The following is a 15,000-nucleotide window of genomic DNA, read 5'->3' on the forward strand; positions in this document are numbered from 1 at the left end:
TCTCTGTTCTCTCCCTCAGATAGCGGAGACGTACGCCTTCCTGCCCAGAGAGGCGGTGACTCGCTTCCTGATGAGCTGCGGCGAGTGTCAGAAGAGGATGCACATCAGCACCACCACGCAGGACTGCAAAGGTACAAACGGCGTCTCCCCTGGGTTTGAGCTGCAGAGCTGAAACACAGGAGCACGGGAGGACGAGGCTCGGGGAAAGTTCATGTTTGAGCCTCGTGCTGTGCACCACCAGATTTGTCCTCCTGTGCCGACAGCCTCTAAGAACTGAGGGAAATGTCTGGAGTTTGAAAAGCAGGCGCCTGTCCGTCACGCTGATGAGGAGCTGCTCACGGCGGCTCTGAAGCCTCTGCAGCCGCCCAATTAGACATAAAAACAAACACTCCGAGATTCTCGCTGCTACTCGCAGCGCTGCATGCCTGCAGGAAATCTTTCTTCTCACCACAAAGCCAATTTAATGCAAACACGAGGTGTAAAGAGCAAACGGAGCTGGAGCCGCTTCACGATGGAAACGCTCGTGTTAAAACATTTTTGCGCTGTGGGGAAAAATCGTGACAGCGTCTGACTCTTACTGCTTCGGTTCAGAGACGAGAAACGAAAGCGATGAGACGGCCGAGGCCGAGAAGTCCGCAGAGAGACTCGGACGTCCACATTCCTCACGTTCTGTGCCGCCTCCAGTCTCCAGCATCTGTTCTGTGAATAAACACAGCTTCACCTTCTCAGCAGACGCTGGTTAAAGTTTTAAGATGTTTGTCGCACTTACATCAGCCTCACACGGCTAAAATACAAAACGCCAGAGTGCGCACGGGAACACAGAAACACCCGAGCGTGTCGAAGTAGTGCACAGATGAAGCATCCATCAGCAGGAGCAGCTTTTCTGCTCTGAAGCTCACCTGTGCGCTCACAGACACACACAGCTTTAAAGCTCTGAATGCTTCTGCAGCAGGGAGCGTTACACTTCTCCTGATCATGTGCGTGCTGCAGAAGACTTCTGTCTTTCCTCCATCCATCCATCCGGCTTCGAGCTCTTCTATCCTCCCCCACTGCTGCTGGCTTCCTGTCCCATCCCACCATCCCTCCCTTCACCCTTCCTCCATCCCTTCCCCCATTTTTCCCCTTCTGCCGTCTTCCCTTCATTAAATCGAGGAGTCATTGGATTGTCCCGTCTCTCTCCTCAATTAGCCTAATTAATGGCTTTAACAAAGAAAATGGGCCTGGAAACGCTCATTTTCCACAGAGTCTGGGGAGGAGTGGGGTGGGGGTGTGAAGAGGAGTCCTGACAGGTTTGTGGATTAGAGGAGCAAACGGACGCCATCACAGCGACTTTCACCCATCGAGTTTCTGTGCAGCAACAACCTCCCAGTCACAGCGTCCAACTGATTCTCAGAGCAAGACCCGTGAATCCCAACACGCACACGCACGCACGTTTGTATTTATATCCTTGTGGGGACATCTCATTGACATAATGCTTTCCTAGCCGCTTACCCAAACCAACAAAAATGAACGCCTGACCCAGACCGGGTCCCCATGAGCGCTGTCTGTCCCCACAAAGATGGTAATACCTGTACACACACACACACACACACGGAGTGTATCTGACGCTGGATGGCTCTCAGAGAGGGAAAATTGCTAATTGCCTTCCTGCCTAGCGGGGGTGAGGCTTCACCCCGACACACATTCACAGATTGACACTCTCTTAAACACACACACACACACACACACAGACACACACACGGTGGTCCTGCTGCTGTCAGTGTCAATTAACTGTGTCCCGCTCTGCACTGATTAATTGCATTAAATAATTCACAGCTGAACTTTAGTGGGAGTCACTAAACACACAGCATAAAGGTGTGAGTGTGTGCGTGTGTGTGTGCGTGTGTGTGTGTGTGTGTGAGTGTGTGTGAGTGTGTGCGTGTGTGTGAGTGTGTGCGTGTGTGTGTGCGTGTGTGCGTGTGTGTGTGTGTGTGTGTGTGTGTGTGTGAGTGTGTGCGTGTGTGTGAGTGTGTGCGTGTGCGTGTGTGTGTGTGTGCGTGCGTGTGTGTGTGTGTGTGTGAGTGTGTGCGTGTGTGTGTGTGACACAGATTATGGAACGACAGTAAATCAGTATAATGCAAATATCTGAGCCGTTTTAAAAATGGCAGTCGCTGTACCCCCCAATTGATTTGATCGCCGCTCATGCCTCCAGATGTTAGACACGTCCTGAATGAGTGCGAGCACGGCTGGAGGAGGAACATTACAAACTGACTCTCTCACTTCTTCTTCGGCTGCTTTAATCGGGTTTCATTTCTCCCCTCGGGAGGACGAAGGGTCGTGTCTTTATCCCCGGACTCTCTGAGAGCAGCTTTGCATGACTCCCAGTCCAAAATAATCCTTCTTTTTCTCACGCTGAGCCTGATCATCTGACTGAAACAAGCTGCTCTAGCTCCTCCCCCTTTAACACAGCTTCCTTCTGATTTCTGTGACATCATCCAGACCCAAGCGTGTAAACAACACACTGAGCTCGCTGTTAGAAGCACAGGAACAGATATCAGAGCAGGACTCGTCTCTCGGTGATCCTGCGTGCGTCCTAATGGCTCCTCCTCTCCTCTACAGAGAACGACAGGCCAAGCCCTCAGGTGTCAGAGGTCATTGACTACAACGTGCCTCTCACCACCACCTACATGAAGCAGATGAAGCTGCAGAGCATCAGCAGCACTAAGGTACGTGACAGTGGTGTGTTTGCGTGCGTGAGAGGAGACGTTACAGAGGAACTCTGGGAGGTCGAGCACCCATCCCTCCGCAGGAACACTCCTCCCGTCTGCACGATCTCACGCCTCATCTCTTCTCCGGCCGTTCTGGTTTTTTCAGGTTACATCACATCCTGTGGCTCTGTCAGCTTCCTGTCTGTCTGCGTCACGCCGTCTCTTCTCTTATTTCCCCTCCGCATGTCGACCTTTACACCTACCTTTGAAGCTGCTGTAGAAACGGAGACTTTTTCACATGGTTAAACAAACCCCGCCTCTAACTGTAGGTGTGTTGCTGGGTGACCTGGAAGACGTTGAATGGTTAATGGTCACTTTGGTTTGAACGTGTTGGGAACGGAGTTCTGCAGCGGTCCAGACTAATTCCAGTCATTCACCTCCTGATCATATTTCAGCGTAGAGTCGATAATTGGATTCGACTGAATGATGACGTCCACAGTCAGGAAACATAACAGGGCGGAGCTCCATCATCAGCTTCACCCTCAGCTGGTGGGGGCTGCAACTGCTTCATTCCACATTGTTCCAACACCTCTATCAATACCACACACTCGCTGACAGTCATATAGCTCACGTGTGTGTGTGTGTGTGTGTGTGTGTGTGTGTGTGTTAGATAAGGGGAATCGAGGGCTGAGCCCTTTTCAATTAAGCCGAGCGTCGGGTTAATTAGCTGAGGAGACAGAAACACACATTCAAGTGCTGATTTACTTTGGTATGCCAGTACATCCACACACACACGCACACACACGCGCACGCAAAAACACGCGCACACACATGCACACACACGCGCACACACATGCACACACACACACACACGCACACACATGTATGAGGTGCCGTAAGGGACATTATTACTGAAACGCTCTCACACACACAACTGAAACGCTCTCACACACACACTACTGAAATTTTAGCTCTCACACACACAACTGAAACGCTCTCACACACACACTACTGAAACGCTCTCACACACACACTACTGAAATTTTAGCTCTCACACACACAACTGAAACGCTCTCACACACACTACTGAAATTTTAGCTCACACACACACTACTGAAACGCTCTCACACACACACTACTGAAACGCTCTCACACACACACAACTGAAACGCTCTCACACACACACTACTGAAATTTTAGCTCTCACACACACAACTGAAACGCTCTCACACACACTACTGAAATTTTAGCTCACACACACACTACTGAAACGCTCTCACACACACACTACTGAAACGCTCTCACACACACACAACTGAAATGCTCTCACACACACTACTGAAATTTTAGCTCACACACACACTACTGAAACGCTCTCACACACACACAACTGAAACGCTCTCACACACACACTACTGAAATTTTAGCTCTCACACACACAACTGAAACGCTCTCACACACACTACTGAAATTTTAGCTCACACACACACTACTGAAACGCTCTCACACACACACTACTGAAACGCTCTCACACACACACAACTGAAACGCTCTCACACACACACTACTGAAATTTTAGCTCTCACACACACAACTGAAACGCTCTCACACACACTACTGAAATTTTAGCTCACACACACACTACTGAAACGCTCTCACACACACACAACTGAAACGCTCTCACACACACACTACTGAAACGCTCTCACACACACACAACTGAAATGCTCTCACACACACACAACTGAAACGCTCTCACACACACACAACTGAAATTTTAGCTCTCACACACACACTGCTGAAACGCTCTCACACACACAACTGAAACGCTCTCTCACACACACAACTGAAACGCTCTCACACACACAACTGAAACGCTCTCTCACACACACTACTGAAATTTTAGCTCTCACACACACACTGCTGAAACGCTCTCACACACACTACTGAAACGCTCTCACACACACACAACTGAAACGCTCTCACACACACCACTGAAACGCTCTCACACACACCACTGAAACCAGAGGCATTTCTGCTGAACAGGAAGTTGTTTCCTGACAAGGAAACTGATGGAAAAAGTGGTATATTTCAAAACACTACAAGGATTTCTACTCAGCAACCTGCTAGTACAGCAGTCCCCAACCTTTTTTGCGCCACGTAAACGATATAAAAATAAAAAAACGATAAATACCATGAAAACCATAAATATAAATGTGTTCGAATTTTTGTGGAGGAATAAAACCCATTACATAGAAAGATCTCAGCTTGTGAAGGGAGACAATAAAGGTGGTATCAAAACTCCAGAATTGGAATTTATGGTTGGCACCCTTAGAATTAAATGGGTAAAATCTTGTCTGTCACAGCCAGACTCTACTTAGCTCCACATCCCATGATTCTTGTTTAATAAAATAGTATACAGGATTAGAATTTATTTTGAAATGTGATTTTGCAGCAAATAAAATCCCCATAAAGATATCAAACTTTCCAAAACAGACGTTGCATTTTTGGGAAAATTAGATTTACCCACAACTTCTCCCCATAATTCAACCTTATGGAATAATAGGGTAATAACACTTAATCAAAAATCAATTTTCAAGAGTGACTGGTTTGAACAAAAATATATTCATAACAGATTTGTTGGATGATAACGGTGTCATTCTAAGTTACACAGACTTTTCAGAAAAATATTGTCTAAACTGTTCTCAAAGAGAATATAACAAATTTTGTGAACTGGTCCCACTGCCTCTGCTTCATTTGATTAAAATTTTTATGATATACAATAATTTCTCATCAGTGCTCCCAAATTTATTGCCAGGGCAATGTCAGCTGTTTGATAAAAATGCAATAAGAAATTTGTTAGTAGTTTCTTCAAAGACAAAATATTTCATAGTTACAACAGAATGGTTACATGGCATGGTTCTAATTTAGTTATTTCATATACACTGGATAAAGCATACTAAAAATTTATGAAATAGCCTATTCTACCTAAAGTTAAAGAAACACACTTTAAACAAAACTAATACTGTGGCAGAATTTCTAAAAAAAAAAAAAGAGATTTGGCTTTGAGGTGGATCAGTGTTCTTTTTGTACTGATGAAAATGAAACCCTAGAACATCTTTTTTTCCTATGCCCTATCACACAATGTATTTGGTGCAACTTAAAAAATTCGATTTCCCTAAATATTAATTTTAAATTTTGTGAGGTTTCACCAGAGATTCTGGCATTTCGGGCAAAATAAATTTATATTAAAAAATCGATTCAGGATTTTAATGAATCGATTTCACGTTATCCAAAGCCAGAATCGATTTTAATCAATAAATCGATTATAAAAAGCCACCCCTAACTAACAGGTTGCTGAGTAGACATCTGTGTAGTGGTTTGTTTGAAATCTAACACTTTTTCCTTCAGTTTCCTTGTTAAGAATGAACTTCCTGTTCAACTGAAATGTCTTGGTTCTTCAGTTGTGTGTGTGAGAGCTAAAATTTCAGTTGTGTGTGTGTGAGAGCTAAAATTTCAGTTGTGTGTGTGTGAGAGCTAAAATTTCAGTTGTGTGTGTGTGAGAGCTAAAATTTCAGTTCTGTGTGTGTGAGAGCTAAAATTTTAGTTGTGTGTGTGTGAGCTAAAATTTTAGTTGTGTGTGTGTGTGAGAGCTAAAATTTCAGTTGTGTGTGTGTGTGAGAGCTAAAATTTTAGTTGTGTGTGTGTGAGAGCTAAAATTTCAGTTGTGTGTGTGTGTGAGAGCTAAAATTTTAGTTGTGTGTGTGTGTGAGAGCTAAAATTTCAGTTGTGTGTGTGTGAGAGCTAAAATTTTAGTTGTGTGTGTGTGAGAGCTAAAATTTTAGTTGTGTGTGTGTGTGAGAGCTAAAATTTTAGTTGTGTGTGTGTGAGAGCTAAAATTTTAGTTGTGTGTGTGTGAGAGCTAAAATTTCAGTTGTGTGTGTGAGAGCTAAAATTTCAGTAGTGTGTGTGAGAGCTAAAATTTCAGTAGTGTGTGTGAGAGCTAAAATTTCAGTAGTGTGTGTGAGAGCTAAAATTTCAGTAGTGTGTGTGAGAGCTAAAATTTCAGTTGTGTGTGTGTGAGAGCTAAAATTTCAGTTGTGTGTGTGAGAGCTAAAATTTCAGTTGTGTGTGTGTGAGAGCTAAAATTTTAGTTGTGTGTGTGTGTGAGAGCTAAAATTTTAGTTGTGTGTGTGTGTGAGAGCTAAAATTTTAGTTGTGTGTGTGTGAGAGCTAAAATTTTAGTTGTGTGTGTGTGAGAGCTAAAATTTTAGTTGTGTGTGTGTGTGAGAGCTAAAATTTTAGTTGTGTGTGTGTGAGAGCTAAAATTTTAGTTGTGTGTGTGTGAGAGCTAAAATTTCAGTTGTGTGTGTGAGAGCTAAAATTTCAGTAGTGTGTGTGAGAGCTAAAATTTCAGTAGTGTGTGTGAGAGCTAAAATTTCAGTAGTGTGTGTGAGAGCTAAAATTTCAGTAGTGTGTGTGAGAGCTAAAATTTCAGTAGTGTGTGTGAGAGCTAAAATTTCAGTTGTGTGTGTGTGAGAGCTAAAATTTCAGTTGTGTGTGTGTGTGAGAGCTAAAATTTCAGTTGTGTGTGTGTGTGAGAGCTAAAATTTCAGTTGTGTGTGTGAGAGCTAAAATTTCAGTAGTGTGTGTGTGAGAGCTAAAATTTCAGTTGTGTGTGTGTGAGAGCTAAAATTTCAGTTGTGTGTGTGTGAGAGCTAAAATTTTAGTTGTGTGTGTGTGTGAGAGCTAAAATTTCAGTTGTGTGTGTGTGTGAGAGCTAAAATTTTAGTTGTGTGTGTGTGAGAGCTAAAATTTCAGTTGTGTGTGTGTGAGAGCTAAAATTTTAGTTGTGTGTGTGTGAGAGCTAAAATTTCAGTTGTGTGTGTGTGAGAGCTAAAATTTCAGTAGTGTGTGTGTGAGAGCTAAAATTTTAGTTGTGTGTGTGTGTGAGAGCTAAAATTTCAGTTGTGTGTGTGTGTGAGAGCTAAAATTTTAGTTGTGTGTGTGTGAGAGCTAAAATTTCAGTTGTGTGTGTGTGTGAGAGCTAAAATTTTAGTTGTGTGTGTGTGTGAGAGCTAAAATTTCAGTTGTGTGTGTGTGTGAGAGCTAAAATTTTAGTTGTGTGTGTGTGAGAGCTAAAATTTTAGTTGTGTGTGTGTGTGAGAGCTAAAATTTTAGTTGTGTGTGTGTGAGAGCTAAAATTTTAGTTGTGTGTGTGTGAGAGCTAAAATTTCAGTTGTGTGTGTGAGAGCTAAAATTTCAGTAGTGTGTGTGAGAGCTAAAATTTCAGTAGTGTGTGTGAGAGCTAAAATTTCAGTAGTGTGTGTGAGAGCTAAAATTTCAGTAGTGTGTGTGAGAGCTAAAATTTCAGTAGTGTGTGTGAGAGCTAAAATTTCAGTTGTGTGTGTGTGAGAGCTAAAATTTCAGTTGTGTGTGTGTGTGAGAGCTAAAATTTCAGTTGTGTGTGTGTGTGAGAGCTAAAATTTCAGTTGTGTGTGTGAGAGCTAAAATTTCAGTAGTGTGTGTGTGAGAGCTAAAATTTCAGTTGTGTGTGTGTGAGAGCTAAAATTTCAGTTGTGTGTGTGTGAGAGCTAAAATTTCAGTTGTGTGTGTGTGAGAGCTAAAATTTCAGTTGTGTGTGTGTGTGAGAGCTAAAATTTTAGTTGTGTGTGTGAGAGCTAAAATTTCAGTAGTGTGTGTGAGAGCGTTTCAGTTGTGTGTGTGTGTGAGAGCGTTTCAGTTGTGTGTGTGTGTGAGAGCGTTTCAGTTTTCAGTAGTGTGTGTGTGAGAGCGTTTCAGTAGTGTGTGTGTGTGTGAGAGCGTTTCAGTAGTGTGTGTGTGTGTGAGAGCGTTTCAGTTGTGTGTGTGTGTGAGAGCGTTTCAGTTGTGTGTGTGTGTGTGAGAGCGTTTCAGTAGTGTGTGTGTGTGTGAGAGCGTTTCAGTAGTGTGTGTGTGAGAGCGTTTCAGTAGTGTGTGTGTGTGAGAGCGTTTCAGTAGTGTGTGTGTGAGAGCGTTTCAGTTGTGTGTGTGTGTGAGAGCGTTTCAGTTGTGTGTGTGTGTGTGAGAGCGTTTCAGTTGTGTGTGTGTGTGAGAGCGTTTCAGTTGTGTGTGTGAGAGCGTTTCAGTTGTGTGTGTGTGAGAGCGTTTCAGTAGTGTGTGTGTGAGAGCGTTTCAGTAGTGTGTGTGAGAGCGTTTCAGTAGTGTGTGTGTGAGAGCGTTTCAGTTGTGTGTGTGTGTGTGAGAGCGTTTCAGTAGTGTGTGTGTGAGAGCGTTTCAGTAGTGTGTGTGAGAGCGTTTCAGTAGTGTGTGTGTGAGAGCGTTTCAGTAGTGTGTGTGTGTGAGAGCGTTTCAGTAGTGTGTGTGTGAGAGCGTTTCAGTAGTGTGTGTGTGAGAGCGTTTCAGTTGTGTGTGTGTGAGAGCGTTTCAGTTGTGTGTGTGTGAGAGCGTTTCAGTAGTGTGTGTGAGAGAGCGTTTCAGTAGTGTGTGTGTGAGAGCGTTTCAGTAGTGTGTGTGTGAGAGCGTTTCAGTAGTGTGTGTGTGAGAGCGTTTCAGTTGTGTGTGTGTGAGAGCGTTTCAGTAGTGTGTGTGAGAGCGTTTCAGTTGTGTGTGTGTGAGAGCGTTTCAGTTGTGTGTGTGTGAGAGCGTTTCAGTAGTGTGTGTGAGAGCGTTTCAGTTGTGTGTGTGTGAGAGCGTTTCAGTAGTGTGTGTGTGAGAGCGTTTCAGTAGTGTGTGTGAGAGCGTTTCAGTTGTGTGTGTGTGAGAGCGTTTCAGTTGTGTGTGTGTGAGAGCGTTTCAGTAGTGTGTGTGAGAGCGTTTCAGTTGTGTGTGTGTGAGAGCTAAAATTTCAGTAGTGTGTGTGAGAGCTAAAATTTCAGTAGTGTGTGTGTGAGAGCTAAAATTTCAGTTGTGTGTGTGTGAGAGCTAAAATTTCAGTAGTGTGTGTGAGAGCTAAAATTTCAGTTGTGTGTGTGTGAGAGCTAAAATTTCAGTTGTGTGTGTGTGAGAGCTAAAATTTCAGTTGTGTGTGTGTGTGAGAGCTAAAATTTCAGTTGTGTGTGTGAGAGCTAAAATTTCAGTAGTGTGTGTGTGAGAGCTAAAATTTCAGTTGTGTGTGTGTGAGAGCTAAAATTTCAGTTGTGTGTGTGTGTGAGAGCTAAAATTTCAGTTGTGTGTGTGTGTGAGAGCTAAAATTTCAGTAGTGTGTGTGTGAGAGCTAAAATTTCAGTTGTGTGTGTGTGAGAGCTAAAATTTCAGTTGTGTGTGTGTGAGAGCTAAAATTTCAGTTGTGTGTGTGTGTGAGAGCTAAAATTTTAGTTGTGTGTGTGAGAGCTAAAATTTCAGTAGTGTGTGTGTGAGAGCGTTTCAGTTGTGTGTGTGTGTGAGAGCGTTTCAGTTGTGTGTGTGTGTGAGAGCGTTTCAGTTTTCAGTAGTGTGTGTGTGAGAGCGTTTCAGTAGTGTGTGTGTGTGAGAGCGTTTCAGTTGTGTGTGTGTGTGAGAGCGTTTCAGTAGTGTGTGTGTGTGTGAGAGCGTTTCAGTAGTGTGTGTGTGTGAGAGCGTTTCAGTTGTGTGTGTGTGTGTGAGAGCGTTTCAGTAGTGTGTGTGTGTGTGAGAGCGTTTCAGTAGTGTGTGTGTGTGTGAGAGCGTTTCAGTAGTGTGTGTGTGTGTGAGAGCGTTTCAGTAGTGTGTGTGTGTGTGAGAGCGTTTCAGTAGTGTGTGTGTGTGTGAGAGCGTTTCAGTAGTGTGTGTGTGTGAGAGCGTTTCAGTAGTGTGTGTGTGTGAGAGCGTTTCAGTAGTGTGTGTGTGAGAGCGTTTCAGTTGTGTGTGTGTGTGTGAGAGCGTTTCAGTTGTGTGTGTGTGTGAGAGCGTTTCAGTTGTGTGTGTGAGAGCGTTTCAGTAGTGTGTGTGTGTGAGAGCGTTTCAGTAGTGTGTGTGAGAGAGCGTTTCAGTAGTGTGTGTGTGTGAGAGCGTTTCAGTAGTGTGTGTGTGAGAGCGTTTCAGTTGTGTGTGTGTGTGTGTGAGAGCGTTTCAGTTGTGTGTGTGTGTGAGAGCGTTTCAGTAGTGTGTGTGAGAGCGTTTCAGTAGTGTGTGTGTGTGAGAGCGTTTCAGTAGTGTGTGTGAGAGAGCGTTTCAGTTGTGTGTGTGTGTGTGAGAGCGTTTCAGTTGTGTGTGTGTGTGAGAGCGTTTCAGTTGTGTGTGTGAGAGCGTTTCAGTAGTGTGTGTGTGTGAGAGCGTTTCAGTAGTGTGTGTGTGAGAGCGTTTCAGTAGTGTGTGTGTGAGAGCGTTTCAGTAGTGTGTGTGTGAGAGCGTTTCAGTTGTGTGTGTGTGAGAGCGTTTCAGTAGTGTGTGTGAGAGCGTTTCAGTTGTGTGTGTGTGAGAGCGTTTCAGTAGTGTGTGTGTGAGAGAGCGTTTCAGTAGTGTGTGTGAGAGCGTTTCAGTTGTGTGTGTGAGAGCGTTTCAGTTGTGTGTGTGTGTGAGAGCGTTTCAGTAGTGTGTGTGAGAGCGTTTCAGTAGTGTGTGTGAGAGCGTTTCAGTTGTGTGTGTGTGAGAGCGTTTCAGTAGTGTGTGTGTGAGAGAGCGTTTCAGTTGTGTGTGTGAGAGCGTTTCAGTTGTGTGTGTGTGTGAGAGCGTTTCAGTAGTGTGTGTGAGAGCGTTTCAGTAGTGTGTGTGAGAGCGTTTCAGTTGTGTGTGTGTGAGAGCGTTTCAGTAGTGTGTGTGTGAGAGAGCGTTTCAGTAGTGTGTGTGAGAGCGTTTCAGTTGTGTGTGTGTGTGAGAGCGTTTCAGTAGTGTGTGTGAGAGCGTTTCAGTAGTGTGTGTGAGAGCGTTTCAGTTGTGTGTGTGTGAGAGCGTTTCAGTAGTGTGTGTGTGAGAGCGTTTCAGTAGTGTGTGTGAGAGCGTTTCAGTAGTGTGTGTGAGAGCGTTTCAGTTGTGTGTGTGTGAGAGCGTTTCAGTAGTGTGTGTGTGAGAGCGTTTCAGTAGTGTGTGTGAGAGCGTTTCAGTAGTGTGTGTGTGTGAGAGCGTTTCAGTTGTGTGTGTGAGAGCGTTTCAGTTGTGTGTGTGTGTGAGAGCGTTTCAGTAGTGTGTGTGAGAGCGTTTCAGTTGTGTGTGTGTGTGAGAGCGTTTCAGTAGTGTGTGTGAGAGCGTTTCAGTAGTGTGTGTGAGAGCGTTTCAGTTGTGTGTGTGTGAGAGCGTTTCAGTAGTGTGTGTGTGAGAGCGTTTCAGTAGTGTGTGTGAGAGCGTTTCAGTAGTGTGTGTGAGAGCGTTTCAGTTGTGTGTGTGTGAGAGCGTTTCAGTAGTGTGTGTGAGAGCGTTTCAGTTGTGTGTGTGTGAGAGCGTTTCAGTTGTGTGTGTGTGAGAGCGTTTCAGTAGTGTGTGTGAGAGCTAAAATTTCAGTAGTGTGTGTGAGAGCTAAAATTTCAGTAGTGTGTGTGAGAGCTAAAATTTCAGTTGTGTGTGTGTGAGAGCTAAAATTTCAGTTGTGTGTGTGTGAGAGCTAAAATTTCAGTAGTGTGTGTGTGAGAGCTAAAATTTCAGTTGTGTGTGTGTGTGAGAGCTAAAATTTCAGTTGTGTGTGTGAGAGCTAAAATTTCAGTTGTGTGTGTGTGAGAGCTAAAATTTCAGTTGTGTGTGTGTGAGAGCTAAAATTTCAGTTGTGTGTGTGTGAGAGCGTTTCAGTAGTGTGTGTGTGAGAGCGTTTCAGTTGTGTGTGTGTGAGAGCGTTTCAGTAGTGTGTGTGAGAGCGTTTCAGTAGTGTGTGTGAGAGCGTTTCAGTAGTGTGTGTGTGTGAGAGCGTTTCAGTTGTGTGTGTGAGAGCGTTTCAGTTGTGTGTGTGTGTGAGAGCGTTTCAGTAGTGTGTGTGAGAGCGTTTCAGTTGTGTGTGTGTGTGAGAGCGTTTCAGTAGTGTGTGTGAGAGCGTTTCAGTTGTGTGTGTGTGAGAGCGTTTCAGTAGTGTGTGTGAGAGCGTTTCAGTAGTGTGTGTGAGAGCGTTTCAGTAGTGTGTGTGAGAGCGTTTCAGTTGTGTGTGTGTGAGAGCGTTTCAGTAGTGTGTGTGTGAGAGCGTTTCAGTAGTGTGTGTGAGAGCGTTTCAGTAGTGTGTGTGAGAGCGTTTCAGTTGTGTGTGTGAGAGCGTTTCAGTAGTGTGTGTGAGAGCGTTTCAGTAGTGTGTGTGAGAGCGTTTCAGTAGTGTGTGTGAGAGCGTTTCAGTAGTGTGTGTGTGAGAGCGTTTCAGTAGTGTGTGTGTGAGAGCGTTTCAGTTGTGTGTGTGTGAGAGCGTTTCAGTAGTGTGTGTGTGAGAGCGTTTCAGTAGTGTGTGTGTGAGAGCGTTTCAGTAGTGTGTGTGTGAGAGCGTTTCAGTAGTGTGTGTGTGAGAGCGTTTCAGTAGTGTGTGTGAGAGCGTTTCAGTAGTGTGTGTGTGAGAGCGTTTCAGTTGTGTGTGTGAGAGCGTTTCAGTTGTGTGTGTGAGAGCGTTTCAGTTGTGTGTGTGTGAGAGCGTTTCAGTAGTGTGTGTGAGAGCGTTTCAGTAGTGTGTGAGAGAGCGTTTCAGTAGTGTGTGTGAGAGCGTTTCAGTTGTGTGTGTGAGAGCGTTTCAGTTGTGTGTGAGAGAGCGTTTCAGTAGTGTGTGTGTGAGAGCGTTTCAGTAGTGTGTGTGAGAGAGCGTTTCAGTAGTGTGTGTGAGAGCGTTTCAGTTGTGTGTGTGAGAGCGTTTCAGTAGTGTGTGTGAGAGCGTTTCAGTTGTGTGTGTGAGAGCGTTTCAGTTGTGTGTGTGAGAGCGTTTCAGTAGTGTGTGTGTGAGAGCGTTTCAGTAGTGTGTGTGAGAGAGCGTTTCAGTTGTGTGTGTGAGAGCGTTTCAGTTGTGTGTGTGAGAGCGTTTCAGTTGTGTGTGTGAGAGCGTTTCAGTTGTGTGTGAGAGAGCGTTTCAGTAGTGTGTGTGAGAGAGCGTTTCAGTAGTGTGTGTGAGAGAGCGTTTCAGTAGTGTGTGTGAGAGAGCGTTTCAGTAGTGTGTGTGAGAGCGTTTCAGTTGTGTGTGTGTGAGAGCGTTTCAGTAGTGTGTGTGTGAGAGCGTTTCAGTAGTGTGTGTGTGAGAGCGTTTCAGTAGTGTGTGTGAGAGCGTTTCAGTTGTGTGTGTGTGAGAGCGTTTCAGTAGTGTGTGTGAGAGCGTTTCAGTAGTGTGTGTGTGAGAGCGTTTCAGTCGTGTGTGTGAGAGCGTTTCAGTAGTGTGTGTGTGAGAGCGTTTCAGTCGTGTGTGTGAGAGCGTTTCAGTCGTGTGTGTGAGAGCGTTTCAGTAGTGTGTGTGAGAGCGTTTCAGTAATAATGTCCATTACGGCACCTCATCCACATGCGCACACACACACACGCACACACACACGCGCACCTGCACACACACACACACACTCCCGCTTCTCTCTGGTCTGCCGGTGATGTCCGAGCCATTTCATTGGTTCGTGGCGTCTCATTATCGAGCTCGTGCAAACACGTTTGTTGCCTTGGTTACGCTCAGCATCGTTTTCAGCTGAATTTTTTAAAAACCTTTCTGATGTTTTCCTTTTACAAACCTTTGACCTTTGACCTCTGCTGCACTCTGCCATGTGACGGCGGCCTCGTTGGTTTTGTGGGGAGTCGCTGTGAGTTTGACCCTCAGACGGCGGCTAATTATTGGTCCGTGCTTCAGAGGTTTGGGAGCAAAGTAAGAAATGTAAATGCTTCAGCGTGAACAGGCGCGCATCGATCTGCAGCCGTGCATCGCCCTGTGATCAATAAAAACACGCCGCTTCTGTTTTGCGCCTCCGGCCGTTCGAGTTCGATGTGATCTGGGTCCGCGATCAATATCAGATCCGATATCTGAAGCTGTTTGCCGATAATCAGCGTCTGTGCCTGCGTGTCGGTCATGGAGACGATTTTTAATGAGCTCTCAGGCTTCCACAGCGTGTGCAGCATTTCCTGTTGGCTTCGTGTGAGCAGATATAATCCGACTAAAAGCCCGCCCTGACAGGGCAGTGTGCAGCGTTTCACCGATGGAGGGGACCGCTGTGTGGATGCTGAACGTAGCTGTTGGCCGCAGCTCCTTTTGGACATATTTTCCAAAGCGATCACGTGACTGGGAAAAACTGGAGAATTTGCAGCGATTGCACTGAATTTTTGGGGGATTCAGAAAGCTGGAGGCGCAACACCGTCAGCCTCAGAGCGACCTGTGACGGCACAGCCAGTCTCGATGCGGCTCGTAGCGCCTGGTTCCCAGCTGCTCGTGTTCCCGTGTCATTCTGCAGGTAACTCGCCGTCCTGCAGCTTCGCGTCTCCGGTCAGTTTTAAACCCATG

The 15,000-nt window shown here is 45.2% G+C and overlaps 1 protein-coding gene across 2 annotated transcripts in view; it reads left to right on the forward strand.

Moving 5' to 3' along the window:
- The window catches only part of LOC146551363 (nucleolar protein 4-like), a 112,500-nt gene that overhangs the window by 26,130 nt on the left and 71,370 nt on the right, over positions 1-15,000 (forward strand). Inside the window, exons 3-4 of one of the 2 annotated variants that reach the window (XM_085260150.1) lie at positions 20-131; positions 2,599-2,705. In XM_085260150.1, coding sequence (XP_085116276.1) covers positions 20-131; positions 2,599-2,705 — 219 coding nt within the window. Of the gene's footprint in view, positions 1-19; positions 132-2,598; positions 2,706-15,000 lie in introns of those variants that run through there. The other variant, XM_085260153.1, reaches the window with a different exon arrangement.

The sequence above is a fragment of the Mchenga conophoros genome, linkage group LG20 (genome assembly GCF_057382185.1).
Source record: "Mchenga conophoros isolate Kocher_MC1m ecotype Shallow Benthic linkage group LG20, M_conophoros_male_GT1.1, whole genome shotgun sequence".
Lineage (NCBI taxonomy): Eukaryota > Metazoa > Chordata > Actinopteri > Cichliformes > Cichlidae > Mchenga > Mchenga conophoros.